This window comes from Mus musculus, chromosome 5 (assembly GCF_000001635.26).
Source record: "Mus musculus strain C57BL/6J chromosome 5, GRCm38.p6 C57BL/6J".
Lineage (NCBI taxonomy): Eukaryota > Metazoa > Chordata > Mammalia > Rodentia > Muridae > Mus > Mus musculus.
Window position 1 is genome coordinate 37,306,986 of NC_000071.6, and position 15,417 is coordinate 37,322,402.

General features: G+C 50.2%; 1 protein-coding gene across 7 annotated transcripts in view; it reads right to left on the bottom strand.

Annotated features, from left to right (window-relative positions):
- The window catches only part of Evc (EvC ciliary complex subunit 1), a 47,978-nt gene that overhangs the window by 18,016 nt on the left and 14,545 nt on the right, over positions 1-15,417 (bottom strand). For 5 of the 7 annotated variants that reach the window (XR_376820.4, XR_868290.3, XM_011240761.3 and 2 more), the window contains exons 7-17: positions 15,065-15,202; positions 13,251-13,409; positions 11,904-12,120; positions 11,178-11,326; positions 9,340-9,438; positions 7,374-7,586; positions 6,444-6,553; positions 4,547-4,757; positions 3,176-3,382; positions 2,047-2,191; positions 228-339 (exon numbers count right to left, since the gene is read on the bottom strand). Coding sequence is in view for 4 of the 7 variants with exons in the window: in XM_011240761.3 (XP_011239063.1) it covers positions 228-339; positions 2,047-2,191; positions 3,176-3,382; positions 4,547-4,757; positions 6,444-6,553; positions 7,374-7,586; positions 9,340-9,438; positions 11,178-11,326; positions 11,904-12,120; positions 13,251-13,409; positions 15,065-15,202 (1,760 nt within the window). In the remaining 3 variants the exon portion in view is untranslated. Of the gene's footprint in view, positions 1-227; positions 340-2,046; positions 2,192-3,175; positions 3,383-4,546; positions 4,758-5,718; positions 6,554-7,373; positions 7,587-7,776; positions 7,843-9,339; positions 9,439-11,177; positions 11,327-11,903; positions 12,121-13,250; positions 13,410-15,064; positions 15,203-15,417 lie in introns of those variants that run through there. The other 2 variants (XM_006504043.4, XR_003955686.1) reach the window with 2 other exon arrangements.

Here is a 15,417-nt window from a genome sequence, read left to right on the forward strand (position 1 = left end):
AGCACCAGCACCAGCACCAGCACCAGCACCAGCACCAGTCTTTATACAAATTCTCACACTGAGCCTGTTTTCTGGGGAGCCCAGGGTATGATTGAGGGAGGCTTCAGAGCTGGCTATGAGGGAGATAACACCCTCATCAGCAGGCAGACGGTGCAGGATCCCAAGCCCACCAGGTAGAGTGGAGTGTACCCATGCAGAGACCCCCCACATACAACCCTGAGCCCCACCTCTGCTGTACCCCCTGGGAAGCTCCATGGGTACCATCCGCTGTTTGACTCTCCAACGACGGGTCACTGAATTCTTGCTTCTTCCACAGCTTGTAAGCATTGATTCTCTCTCCTGGACCCACAGACACAAGACAGTCAAGGTGTGCATTTGGAAGGTGGACTCTGCTAGGCCTGAGGTGAGGTTGGGGGCCAGGGCAAGGGATGATCAGAATACACCTGCTCATAACATGTCACAAGCACCAGCACTTGGGAAGGCCAGCATAAGAGAATATCATGGGAGCTTTGGCATAGAGAAGCACCCATGGCTCCCCTCTAGCTATCTGTCAGGAGCAAGGAGAGGTGATAAGCCAGCTTCCATAGTAAGAGGCTGTCACAGACCTTTCGGAGTCAGAGTCACGCAGCGGGAAGAAGGGCTGTGGGTGAGCTGAGCTGGGGCTTTGGTGGGCCTCGAGATGCCAGTGTGAGCGTTCTCAGAGGAGCAGGCATCTGGCCTTGACTTCACACCTACTGCCTATAGCTTTCTTATTTGCAGAGTTACCTGCTCAGAAGACTTGCGACTCATTATTACTTTAAGGAAAGTGATGTGCTTCTGGGGGCTGCCATGGCTTAGGATGCTGTCTGTTACATAATTAATCTGGTGCCACCTTTACCCCAGGAACTCCAGCTTGGCCACAGGTGACAGATAAACCTCCTGGAAGTGCCTCTCTAGCAAATATAATCCAACACCCAGGGAGTAATTTTGGGGGACACACAGGTTCTGCACTTTGCAGGCAAGGTGATTAGCAGCTGCTGACCTTGCTGGGCCTGAGCAGCACATGGTGGGACTTTATCAGCAGAGCCCTGAGCTGGCTTACTGCCCCACGCTCCTTAGGGAAGCTGCCCTGTAAGGAGAGAGGGCTGCCTACAGTCCACCAAGGATGCCCTTCAAGTGCCTGAGGCAAAGCTGGGCTGGCAGAGCTCAGAGGACTCAGGGAGGGGAATCCTAACCCCACAGATGGCAAGCTGAGACCTAGTGTGAGTAGATGACAGGCCCTGGTACTGAGTGTATGCAGGCGACTTCTAAGCAAGCTCAAATCTCTTAGAGAAACTGCTGGGGAACCAACCTGCAGCCACTAGTAGATTCCTGAGCACATGCCAGATCTCGGGTGAATCCTCCTGAATGGGGCAAGGGTCGGGCAGGTGGCAGCTAAGACCAGCTGAGAGCAGGGACAGCCATGGAAGGTGCCTCAGGACCTTCCTCCTGTCCCCGCTCCTGTAGCTCAATCCCAGCCCATCTTGAGGGAAAGCAGCAGAGTGTATGAGCTTTGAAGATGGTGAAGCTCTGCAGACCCTTGTGCAGGGTGAGAGGAATAGCCTGCAGGGAGCTCTGGGTGTTATTTAAATGTTGTGGTAGGGAGGGTGGCTGTCATCCATTGCTTCACGGGTATGGCGGTAGGAGGTGATGAGCTATGGAAATCCTGGTAGAGCATTCTCAGGGTCTCAGGAACTCTGTTCTGCCTACTCTTACTTGTTGTTGGTTATTGCATGTCTTTGGCCACCAGGAAGCTCAAAGATGGCATGGCTTTCATTTTTCATTATTGATCCCAGGTGCTTCCCATAAACAACTAGACTTACTACATACACATGACCTTTGAAGCACCCTTTACAAGGGGTTTGGAGTCAAAAGGGAAACACACACACACACACACACACACACACACACACACACACACACACACACACACACACACACACACACACACACACACCCCTGGATTCTCTCCAGGTGTGCCAGATTCTTGCAAAGCCACCCTCAGCCTCTAGCTGGGGAGGCACCTACCCTGCAGGGTCTTTAGGCGCTGCAGCAATTGTTCCTCATGAGCCTGCAGGAGCTTCCCGACGGCCTGGTAATGCGCCTGCACGAGGCGGTTGACACTAGTGCTGGTCACATACACACTCTCCACCACCGTCTCTACCAGCGTCCTCTGTGGAAAGCAGAAGGAGACAGGGACACCTGAAGATCATAGATGGGGCCACCTGCCTCGCACTGCATTTCCCACCTGCTTCCAATCCAGACTGGACTGGCCAGGACTCACACAGGGTGGGCGTGGCTGCTTAAGCTGGTTGTGATAATCTCACTTTTCTGCGGCAAGGACAGGTAAGATGGTGGTTTAAATCCAGTTTGAGCTAACAAGATGCTACATTAGGGGAGCCTGCCGAGGGCAGGGCATTTCCTTCCTAAACATTAGCACAGAGACTTGGGGTGAGAGACCCCATCACTTCCCTCATTCTGCCAGACTGTGCACATCTCTGATTGCTAGGTCACAGACATCACAGCCCTCTGCCTCAGTTGGATTCTTTCTTGCCTCATGGATTCAGGGGGCAACCAAGAGGATGTAGGGTGGGCACTGGAGATGAGTCAAGAACTGACTCCAAGTTCATTTCTGTTGCTCACTACCTGGCATGCTTTCAGCGTGTCTTTCACACAATGAGAAACCTCAGTTTCCCCACCTATATTATGGGAAGGATGATTTTCACCCAGCCTGGGCTGTGGGAAATCTGAAGAGGTAGGGTGGAGAAGGCACTCAGATCACAGGACCACTATCAGTATTTTGCCCACTGTCATTTTGCCCTGGCACCAGCACCAGCAAGTCACTTCTCACTTATCAAGGTTGAGCTCTGTGGATCATGGGGCTACTAGGGTCTTTTGGCAAAGACTCAGGGAAAGTCATATTTCTCAGTTTGAATCTGGTTTTGCTGTGCCATGGGCAGTGGGAAGAGAAGCAAGGTGTGCCTCTGGCTGATTGGAGAAGCAGAAATGACAGGACCCAGCTCAGGGCCTCTATGTGTGGGCAGGGTGATTATTGGCTGACAAGCCAGGCACATGCCGTAGGCTGGAAGCTCAGAGGGGCAGGGAAAGTGCCATTCTTCCTGCCCCTTGGTGTTGAGGGACAGCTCCTGGCTCTCACCTTGAAGTCTTCCTTCTCCCTGGTCCGGCCTTTGCTGGCAACATTCCTAGCATGTACCAGCAGCGCCTGCCCAATGACCCGCTCCATGTGCAGCTGTAGCAGCCGCCCTGCCTCCTGTGCCTCCGCCAGCAGCTGCTGCTGGAGCCGCAGACCTGTCTGCTGTGCCTCATCCTCCAACCTGGCTGCCTCCTCCTGGATCCGCGCCTCCTACAAGGGAAGAGTGCATGGGCCTGAAGGCTGGGAGAGGCTGAAAGGGTGGGTGTTCCAGACTTGGTGTCTGTTGCTCGTTCCTTCCCTCATCCAAAGACATTTGTTGAGCACCCACTGTGTGCTCAGGGCAGTCCATGGCCTTTCATAAAATGAAGGCCTTGTTCATCCTACTCAGACACTGCCAAGCCTGAATACTGGGACTGGCAAGATTTAGAGGCTCAGAGAGGTTGAAAGATTATCTAAAAGGCACACAGCAGAGCCAGGTTGAGATTGGATTCAGCTTTGGGGACTTCACAGAAACTGTGGCAGGGCACATGGGGCCAGGGGCTGCATTTGCTTAGGATGGAGAGATGGAAGTTGGGAACTGGAGCTAGAGAAGTAACCTGCTTGCTCCTTTCGAGCCTCCAGGGAAGACCAAGAAACAGAGCATAGAAGGCATTGTAACTTCTATGGCTTAGGAGCTGTACACTGAAGACCTGAGTCAGGGGTAGGGGTTCACACCCCAGCTTTGCTGCTTGCCAGTTATTTCAATCTGTTTAAACCTCCACAGAGCAGGAAGGGCCTCTTCCTGGTACCTGCATGCTGGCTGCTGCACCCTCTCTGAGACTTCACTTAGACCCTTGGTGTAATCCTCCCCACGTTGCCGTCATTAGAATCCCTCGACATATATGTGACCCCATCAGCGTTACCTCTGTCCCCCATTTTATGAGTTGGACTGTGTTCCCTCAAATGTACATGTTTAAATCCTAATCATAGGACTTCAGTGTTGAACAGTAGGGACATTGGGACGTGAGGTGATTAGTGTAGAAGGGCTGTGAGCTTGGATCCCCTCTGGGGTACCTGAAGTCCTCTCAAGAGATCAGGATCTAACACACACACAAAAAGATGACCATGGTAAGGACACAAGAGTACATGCATGTGTAAGCCAAGGAACAAAGTCTGGGGAGACACCTGCCCTCCCCTACCTTGACCTCAGTCCTAAGGTCCCCATCTTGGGAGGTAATAAGGTCCTGCGAGTCAAGCCCCAACCCATCCCTTTTGTCACACTGCTCTGCAAGCCCCTGGGTGTCAGGACCCTAACGTGGCAAGCAGGGCTGGAACTTGGGTTCTAACGGAGCACTCCTAGGCAGGGTTGGGGGTCAGGGGACACCATGTTCTCACCAGGGCTCTAAGCAGCTGCCATTGATGCTCCTCCAGGCATGGGGACACACCCTGCTCTAATGCCAGCTGCTCATGTAGCTCCTGCAGGAGCCTCTTCTTCCCAGACAGCCTCATCTGAGCCAGGGCAGTGATGGTGGTGCCTCGGAGGGCCAGTCTGCGCAGAGCAGAGCACAGCAGCAGTTCGTGGCCCTGCAGGATGCCTCGTGAGGACCTGTGGGAGGAAGCAAGGCTGCTCAAGGCTCTTGGATGCTCTGAATAGTGAGGCACTTCCTGAGGAACCACACTCACAGGAGGAAGGGGAGTGAACCCGCCCACAGCCCACCTAGTAACATCCAATCATGTCCGGGTCATGGGTTGACTCATTGCCAGTTCAGAGGTACATGCAGAGGCTATGGTACATGCCCTGTTCCATTTCACACACAATTCCTAAACACATTTAAAGCTAATACAAGCACTTGAGTTCCCAAGTCAGTGAGTCAAAACAATCCAAAGCCCAGCAAGGGGCCAATGCTTTGTTTATAATGTGCAGTGATGTCAAGAGGCTGGGAAGCTGGGCAGAACCTTAGCATCCAGTGACTGACGAAAGGCAGACATGGGAAACAGTCAAGGTTTTCTGCTGTGGCCCTCAGCTTGGAGATGTGGAGTCACCACACCTTACGAAGTCCTGCCGTGGAGTTAGCCAGTCCCCAGGGGATGGAATTTATTTGCCAGGACCTAAAATCCCTACTAGGAGTAAAACAAGTCATCCACGCTGTTTGATACCATAAAAGCCGGATCGTAGCTCTTCAGTCATTCAACATGTATCTATCCGTGGTCAATAAAAAGAATGCAGTCATACGAACAGGAAAAAAAAGTGAACATCTTTGAGTGAAAAGTAGATAACAGGAGAGCTACAAGGTAACACATTGGACCAAAAGGATGGAACAGTGCAGAATTAGTGTGGAGTGTGGTGGAAAAGTCTATTAAGTATAAAACTGAATCCCGAGAGATGGAGAGAAGACTGATTTGTGTTAAATATAAATGGACCAAATACTAATACAACTCAGGACATAGACTCCAGGCTACCTGAACCTCAGTGAGCCGCCAGTGTTCACTGGGTCACTCTGGGCCACCCTGCTTATGTTTCTCCTGTTGCTTAACTTGTACCACCCACTATAACAGCCGTACATCTGTTGTCTCCTGCCCACAACATGTCTGTGGTCCTGAAGCCCTCTACCATAGCCACCCACTTCCTGAACCAAACACTGCCAAAGCCACATACCTGCTCCTGATCCATCCACCATAACAGCCACACACCTGTAGCCACACTAAACCATTGCTGTTATGGTCACCTCTACCACAGGCACACGTCTGCTTCTGTACCTACCTCTACTACAGCCACACACTGGCTACCTGTGTAAATCAGGTTCTTGGGAAAAGATGGGTAATTAAAAAAAATTGTCATTTTTCTATTGGAAAACAAGGAGAAATATTTTCACTCAACAGAAAAAAAACCACACCACATGAGTAGCAAAAATGTGGAAAGAAAATATACAGTTGATTGATAAGTAGCACATGATTGTAAACAAAGATCTCTGTGGTGATAGAAGCTTCCAACATCTGGACTGTATGTAGTAGCAGAAGTGAAACTGCAAATTTACCAAACATCTGGAACTGTAACCGAAACAAATGTGTATAAATTTACCTCACAAGAACTACTCCAAAAAGTCCCTACCAAGCAGCATTCAGTGAAACAGGTTCTACTAGCCCCACTTTCCAGAGAAGGAAGCTGAAATGGTACATCTTTATTGTCAGCGGAAGGCAGAGGACAGCTGATGTGTCCACCTGGCAGGTTAGCAAGCCGAAGCCAGCCTGGAGTCGTTCACACACAAAGCCCATCCTTCAGGGTTATACTCACTCTTCAGAAAGGCCACTGAATCTGCTCAGGACGCCGTGGATGGTGCTCTCGTGGTGATCCCGCAGCTGCCTCTGCAGCACCGTGGACAGCGTACCCTCCTCCAGCCACACCTGTGCTCACAGGGACAGCCATGCATGAGCAGCTGCAGTCCCTCCATGGGCCCCTGACTTTTTAACAAGTGCCCTTTTTTCCTGATCCTCTTAAGAACTTTGCTTGTTCCCACAATCCTCTGAGGGGATGCCATGTGATCAGAAGGAAGGCTCTCATCTCACTCAGCGAGACAGTGCTGCGACAAGACTTGCATCACTAAGAGGCCTTTCCCACTCTTCTGGGTGTTAGTGGATTCTGTCTCCATCAGCCTGGAGTCTGCACGTAGGATGCGGATGGAGTACAGGTCTCAAGGAGGCCCCTGCAGCTTAGACTTCCACTCCCCAGGTCCATGATTCTTTGCCTGGTCCAGCTTCCAGAGGCTGCTGTGGACTCAGGTTCGCCAGTCCACCATTCCAACCTCTACTTACACTGCCTGCCATCCATTCCATCCTTTTTGGCTCTAACCCTCCTGCCTTTCTCTCAGCCCTCCTTCATGTACCTGCAGCCCTACCTCTGTCTCATCTGTCCTCTGATTCATCGCCTTTTGCCACCTGACTTCCTGGGTGAACTTGTGAGTGCTGTACTCACACCCTGGCCCTCTGTTCATGACTGATGGGGAATCTCTGTAACCGTGACTTGGTTTCCTCAGGGCACTACATATCACTCCAGGGACTTGCGCATCTTCAGCACGCACTCTGACACTTAGTACACTCCTGAATGTTTGCAGCCACATCTGGGCAGTGTCTCTTTGAGGACCTTGGGGATGTGCAGCATCTGAAATCCTTTCCTAGTACCCTAAATCTCAAATGCATAGCCCAGCCAGGGTCCCGGGAGACAAACCCGTTTGTCCTGCTCCAATAGATCACATAGGAGTCCCCACTGTCGTCTGCGGAATCGGTCTGCCTGTCCCAGCTGCCTTGCTGCCTGCTCCTGGACCTGCTGCCGCAGGGTCTCACATTCTGCCACAGGGAGGCTGGTCACTTCTGGGAGGGTCTTCAGGAACAGGGAGTCCACAAACTTTTGGAAGGTTCCCATGGTGCTACAGTACAGCTCCTGAGAGAAGAACCACACTGGGGTTATGGGTCAGGTTCCACATTCCACCGCCCTGGAGCCTGAGCTTCTAGATTTGAAATAGAGAACAGGAGGAGGCACAAGCAAACCAGACAATAGGAACAAAAAGCACATACATAGCCGTTATCACAAGTGCACCGTATGGATTCTGGAGAGAGTATAAGAAACGGACCTTAGGTAGTGGCGGCTGCTCTGTTCATGGTGTTATAAGCCACGCTTACACAAGACAAGCAAAGAGCTGCAATGATAAATAACATTGCTTAGTTTAAAAAGAACCAACTAGATGTTTTAGAATTCAAAAGGTCTGAGAACTCAGTGTACCATTTTAATTACAGTCATCTAGAAGCAGGTGAAGAGAGAATCAGTGGAGTGGAAGGCAAAGCAGAAGAAATCCAGAATAGAAACTGGATGGACATCGTAAAGAGAATCAGGCACCAAAGAGACCAGAGGGTCCAACAGGGGTCACTGCTGTCCCCAAGGAAGGGACAGAGAGTGGAAGCAGAAGCAATATTTTGAGAAATAATCTAATTTCATAAAACTATAAAAGAAGTTTACAGGTGAGGAGCCCAAGGCCACAACTGATGACACCTGTTCAGCACTAGACAGCTCTGGTCAGGACAGCCACACTCCCTGTCTTTGCACTTTAGTCCTGATTCTGTAATCTGGAATGCTGACTCCTTGTCCACTCAGAAACACTTCTCCAGACAGCTGTCTTTGAGTTCATCTTCACCCAGAGCCTTCGTGGTCCCTCACTCTCCTCTCTGTGCTGGGAAGTAAGGGCTTAGTGATGGAGTCAATATGAATTGGGATGTCCCCAGTTCCAGCTGCTGTCCCAAGCCCCCTCAGACATTGAGTTGTTACAGTACCCCTGTGAAGGAAGACTGATGCCCTTACATAGATGGAGAAAGAAGGCTAGAGGGACCTGGTAGTGGTCACATGGTAAAGCAGAGCCTGATGCTGCACTGGGCATCTGGGCCACCTCTCCTGACAGTCCTGCCTAGCCCTAAGTGTATGTGTTACATCTTTCCCCACCAGCATCTTCCTTTACCTTGTTTCCATCTCTCAGCCTGTGGCTCGTCCGTGCTTACCATCATGTCCCAAGAGCCCAGCACCTGGGGAGTCTTGATGCCCTTCTTCAAAGCCAGCCATGAGGTGAGCAGAGCAAGCTCTAACTTGCCCATGCATAGATTCAAGGGTGGCTCAACGTCCCAGTTTCCAGCACAGACAGGTAGAACCCATGGTAGAGATGTGGTCTATGGGCCCTTCAGGCAACAAATTAAATGCTACTTGTCCCTGCTTCTAGTGTTTCAGCCCAGAAGACAAGAGGACCAAGTGGTTCTCTCAAAAATGCAGTGGCTAAGCCACTGCAATCTTCGTTGTTAACCTGACAGACTCGGAGTCACCTAGGAGACACACTTATGAGTAAGTCTGTGGTGGTATTTCTAGATATGCTTAACCAAGAAGGGAAGTTGCTCACCCTGAATGTGAGCCACTCCACTCCATGAGCAGAGATTCCAGGTTAAATAAAAGGAGGGAAGCTAAGGACCAGCATGAATGTCTTTCTGCTTTTTGACTGTAGACGCAGTGCGACCGGATGACTCTTTTTTTTTTTTCTTTTTTTTCTGCTGCCATACTTTCCCCACTGTGATGGACTGAGAGCCTGAATTCACCCTCTCTTAAGTTGTTTTGTTGGATATTTTGCCACAGCCATGAGAACAGTAATACAGTCACATACCTGGCAGAGCGCAGCCATGGCCTCAGTGATTCGGGTGTCCTCGTCTCCCTCTTGGTCACTCCTTGTCAGCCGCTGCCTCTCCAGGACCTCATGAAAAGCCTGTAGTTAGAACATGGGCAGAGTTCAAGCAGAAATTGCACTCTTTTGTTTTTATGGGAAATTGTCCCCAAATGACTGACTGCCACCTCAGATGGGAAGAATATTCACCCCAATACAATTGTGAGGAAACTGAGGCATGGAGCTTTCACATGATTTCAATGGATTACAAACTGTGCCTGAGGCCAGGACTTTAAATTTAACTCCTAGGAAGCCAGTCTGTGCTTCTGTTACACTGTTGTAAGGAGTGTCCATTGGGCTGCACTTGTTAATTGTCTCTCCTATGCCTTATCAGCAGACAGCATCCTCTCTGACTTCCTCTGCTATCAACCTGCCATACTCAGGGGGACCTACCTGGGGGACCTGGGGTAAAGCAGACAGGTTACTAGAGGCATATATAGTCGAGAAGAAGCCAGGCTCTGACATCCAGAAGTTGGACCCTGCCTCCAGAGAGACAGCAGAACAGATGAATATGGAGTTGGCCAGCAGGATAGCAGAGGCTCCTACATAGCCAGAGGGTAGAATAGGGCACAAGGACAGGCAGTGGCTTCTCAAAGGAGGAGGGAGGGCATGGGGGCCATCTTATCAGGAGTAATCGCTAGATAGTCTCTGAAGGTGAAGGCTTCTAGTGGGGACACAAGAGCCACGGCCACCCATGATTGAGCAACAGCAGTTGCCATAACTGGATGCTGGAGAGTCCTCTGTCTGCTTATAGGACGGTATGGAGTGGGACTGAGACGAGGTTGGAGGGCAGGGACTAGAAATGGGGGTTCTGAAGGTGGGCTGGAGGAGCTCGGTTCCCATTCATTTGTCTGTTCATGTGTTCATTCTTCGGTTCATTAATTCATTTATATGCCTGTTTACCCATTCATGTGCCCATTCAATCATTCATGTGTTCACCCATTCATCCATCCATCCATCCATCCATCCATCCATCCATCCATCCATCCACCTGTGCATTCATTCACCTCTCCCCTGTCATGTTTGTCCCCTGGACACCAGCCATGTTACCTCGTCTAAGCTGGATCTTGGGACACAGATGTCTATCACCCTCCTATGTTTGGGGCTCAGGGTGAGCAGAGTGTTATCCAAAGGTGACTAAGAGCTGAGTCCTATCTTCCACTTCCTTGAGTCAATCTTCTCACTTAGAGCAAACTCCACTCCTTAAGGGTACACTCCTGACACCTAGGCATGGATAGGGAATGTGTGACAGGCCTGGGTCTATTCTGTGCTCTGAGGGCAGGGCCTTACCTTACCTTGATACTGTTCCCAATGCACTGTCCCCACGGCCCTGAGCCTGTCCCATTGGTCCCCAGATGCTCATTTCCTCTTCAGAAAGCTGGCACCTTATTTTCTGCCCTCGCACTGGTCACCTGTCCTCTTCCTACTGACTCTCATGGTGTTTTCTAGTGGGACCATCTCTTTGGTTCTGACTAATTCACTGACCAGAGCTGAGGGCTACTCTACTTCCTTGGCTTAGGACCATTCTGAGAAAGGTGTGGGCCTTGCACACTCTGTGCCCCATGAGCCAGCATTGGGTATACCTCCTAAAGATTCTCCAACTTCTCTCAGCAAACCAGCTTGGGATGCTCAACAATGGCTCATGACTGAGGGAGTTGGCTATGGTCATGTGCCTGGCATAAGGAGGCAGGTGTTGAAGTTGTGTGTGATGAAGGCCTAAGTTCTGACCAGACTCAACCTGCAAAGGACAAGTCCTGGGGATGGGGTAGGGGCAGAGTCACCTTGAGGAATTCCCCAGGATCCGAGGTCAGCTGGGAATCAGCCAGGAAACTCCTCCGTTCTTCTTCTTGGGTCTGTGTGAGCTCTGCTGCTGCCTCTGCCTGGCGAGCCTGAGACGCCTGGACCAGATCTTTGCCCCGCTGCGTGAATTCTGGGATTGAAAAGAACCATAGAGCGGGGGGCGGGGGTCACTCTCCAGCAGGGCCAGAGTGACTCGCTACTGTGACCTATCAAGTGGTCCCTTCTCTGTAGATGCCAGATCTGTTTTTCTGGGTAGGTCTCACTGACAGTGATCTCAAGGGTCTTGAACTCTGCCCAGCCTATCTCGGTGGCCCTGTGGGCAGGAGCAGGCATGGAGAACCTGTGTAGCTTTCCTCCACCCATGCTGACCTGACTCACAGTCACTAGCTCTTCAGCTGGGCGGGGCTAGGGCTGCAAGTGGGTAGCATGGATCACCCCCTGGACACTTCTATGTCCTCTCTGGTTGACAGCTTCCTCTCCTTTGAGTTCTAGGTGGTTGTGCCTTGACACTGGGGTCTTGTCAGCCTGAGTCACTGAGAATGGGGGATGACTCCGATCTTACACAGTCTCTGATCACTCTGCTTTATGGGCCTGGCACTGTTCGTGGCCTGGCCTGGCTTATCCCCAGGACTGGAAGGGGAAGCAGCCCTGGCTTAGTGTCATGGCTCATAGGATTCCAGGTCCCCTGTCCAGGCTCACTAGCGCACCCCTGCCAAAACGCTCTGCCTCCTCCCAGAAGGCCTTGTGCTGCTGAGTCAGGAGTTCCTCCTTTTGCCTCCCAGACAGCTGCCCCTGGACAGTCAGCAACTCCAGGCCACGGGAGATGGCAGCAAGTCTGCACTTGGTCTCCTCCTGGATCTGGGTTCTCAGGAACTCCACCATTCTTGCCAAGTGGGATCGACCCATTGTCCTCTCCAGGGTGTCCTTTAGGGAGACACAGGACAATGAGTGGGCATCAGGGCTCTTCCTGAAGATGTTGAGGAGGCAGTGGCCTCCAATCACACACACACACACACACACACACACACACACACACACACACACACACTTCATTCCAAGCACAGTGAATGCCCTCCCTCCCCATCTGCATCTTAGGCAGGGATGGAAGTTTCCCCATGCCTTCAGAGTTTGGGATCAGCCACTGGTTACTTAGCACCTGTGCTGTCCCCAAACCCTTCAACTACTATCCTCTAGTCAAATCAGATTTTGGAACTCTGTCTACTACCTCTCTTCTCCTGGATGTTAGTCTAAGCCTGACCACTATATAGAGACCATCCAAAATCTAAGTATCAGAGTCTTTTAAGTGCCCTACTAAATATCAATAGGCAGCCAGCATTGAGAACCCAAGCTCAGTGCTGTAGGACCACTGATATGACTAAGCACCTCCACTGTGGGATGGTGGCTGATGGATGGATGGGTGTAAGAATGGGCAGACAGGTAGAGTGGTGGCTCTGTAGTCAAATAGTACAGCTCTACCAGAGGACCTGAGTTTGATTTCTAGCACCCATGTCAGATGGCTCACAATGGCTTGTAACTCTCCAGCTTAGGGCAAACACCTTTCCGACACCCCCTCCCCAATTAACAAGAGTCTGGAGAGATGACTCAGTGGTTAAAAGTACTTGTTGTTCTTGCAAAGGACCGGGCTTCTGTTCCCAGTACCTATATGGTGGTTCATAAATATCCATAACTCCAGTTCCAGAGGATCTGGCACTTTCTTCTGACCTTCCTGGGTAACAGGCATGTACCTGGTATATATACATACACTCAGGCAAAATAGTCATACACTAGAATAGAATAGAATAGAATAGAATAGAATAGAATAGAATAGAATAGAATAGAATAGAATAGGTCTTTCTTTTTTAAATGGGTAGATGATGGGTGGATGTGTGATGGATGGATGGGTGATGGGGTGATGGACAGATGGATGATGGATGGATAGATGCTAGGAGGATTCACTGCCCTTTTCTGGGGGTGCTATACCTCCCTTTACAGCATGACTGTTTGACCTCCTGACCCCTAGAGTGCTTCCCTCCCCTCCATGGGCCCTGTGTTACCAGGACATGCAGGTCCTGAGAGTCATGCAGCAGTCCTTCAGCGACAATCATTCTTCCTGTCAGAGTCATCATGAACTGCCGAGCTTTGGAGCTGGAACACTTAAACTGGTCCATGAGAGTGGGCTGGATGCTTTCCATCTGCTTCCAGAAAGCTCCCATCTGTGAAATGAGCATGAGAAGCAAGTGACAAGGGAACCTTATTCAAGAAAGAGCTCGGGCAGTGTCTGGGAACCACAGCTCCTCCCCCATTCTCAACCCTTCTGCAATTGAAGGGGGTTTATCTCAGCATTGATTGTGTCCCATGGTAGACACCCTCCACTCTGCCCCAGCAACTGTGGCTCCAGTCATATTACAGAGGTGTTTTCAGCAAACACAGGGTACCGTTGCCAATAAGAAAGTTATGAACACTACTTAAGGACTCCAGATGGATCAAAATTACTCCTTAGGAGCATGGGAAATGAGGCAATGAGATCCTGTGAGTTCTGGGATCTCTCAAAGGGACTAAGTATGTCTTTAAAATGAAAGCTCAGAAGGGCCACCAACTATATTAGTCATTTTCCAGAAGTCCAAAAGAGCCAAAAGGCAGAGAAGATGCTGATGTGAAATCATTCTGCTTTTGAAATGAAGCGTCCCACACCGTATCTTATCAGGACCAGAGCTGGGAAGAGTCGATTCATGGCTTGGGATGTGGGAGGTACAAAGTGTGACCACACAGCCTAGCTAAGCTCCAGCACCAAGGATGGCAGGAAGTCTAGTGGGTGTCTTTATGGCATGCAGGCTGTGTGTCATCTGTGTGCTTTGCTTGCTTACTTCTGGGCAGAACGTGCCCTGAGGCAGAGCAATAGGACTAGGAGAAACCCAGATGTCACAGAATGTGACTGTCCATCATTGGCTGTATTTGGTTCAGACCCATTTAGGCCCACACTGATCCTGAATGAGGGTGGTACCATCTCGTGGAGATCCAGAATGAATAAAAAGGAGAGAGATCTGAACTCCAACATTAACTGTGGATGCAATGTGACCAACTGCTTCACCCTCTTGCCACTGTGCCTTGCCCACCATAGATGACAGCCCTTTGAAATGTAATCTGAATAAACCATCTGTCCCTTAAGGTGCTGCCCAGCAGGTGTTTAGCCACAGCAATAAGAAAAGTAATTATGCCTCTTGAGCAAATTTCCCCCATAGCCTAGGTCATTTACATTTTTGGTTCCCAGTTGGTGGCACTGTTTGGGGAGGCCTTGCTGAAGGAAGCATGTCACTGGAGAAGGGTTTTGAGAGTTCAAAGACTTATGGCATCTCTAGTCTGCTCTCTCTGCTCCATGCTTGTGTTCAAGATGAGAGCCCCCAGTTCCTGTTCCTGCCACCATGCCTTTACTCTCACCATTGCTGTTGCTAAGTCTCTCAGGCAGGGCCATGCGCAAGCAAATCTGAGTCCCTGCTCCGCAGCACAGAAGGTGCCAAAGGCACATATCCATGGCCTGGAGGCCATGGAATAAAATGAGAAAGGAGTGTTCCAAGGAAGCCCTCTTTGGTGGCTTTTTTTGTGAGGCTGAGGGCTGGAGATGCTCCTAGAATCCACTCTACTATGGGATGGTAGGAATTGTGGCTTCCAGGGATGAAAGCAGCAGGCTAAAAATGTAAATGGATAAAAAATTTCCTCTGTAAATCTCTGCTCTCTAAGGTTACCTTCTTGGCCTCTGAACTTCACAAATGGGGTCTCTGTCTTGGGATGGTGACAGTGTCACCTCTCTAGTCTTGCAGGTGTCATTGTTGCAGAATCCAAGACCCCCACAGAAGAGAGAGGCAGCACCTACGTTGTCTATGAGCTGCTCTGAGAGCTCTCTCTCCTTCCTCTCCACATCTGCCAGGGAAACGTAGCCAGAGTCGCCAGTGCCTAACATTTCTGTGTTCGCCAATCTGGCCTGGAGTCCCTTTTCTAATTCCTCCAAATCCTAGGATGAGGGGAAAGAAAAAAATACACAAAGAAAAACCAGTAAAACTCAAATCCCAGAAGAATAAATGTTCTTAAATATTCGACAGATATTTTATTATATTTATACATATATATGAATGTGTGTGTGTGTATATATGTGTGTATGTGTATATATGTGTGTGTGTGTAGATACACACATACTTGTGAGATGTTCTTGGCACAGTCTTAGAGTTT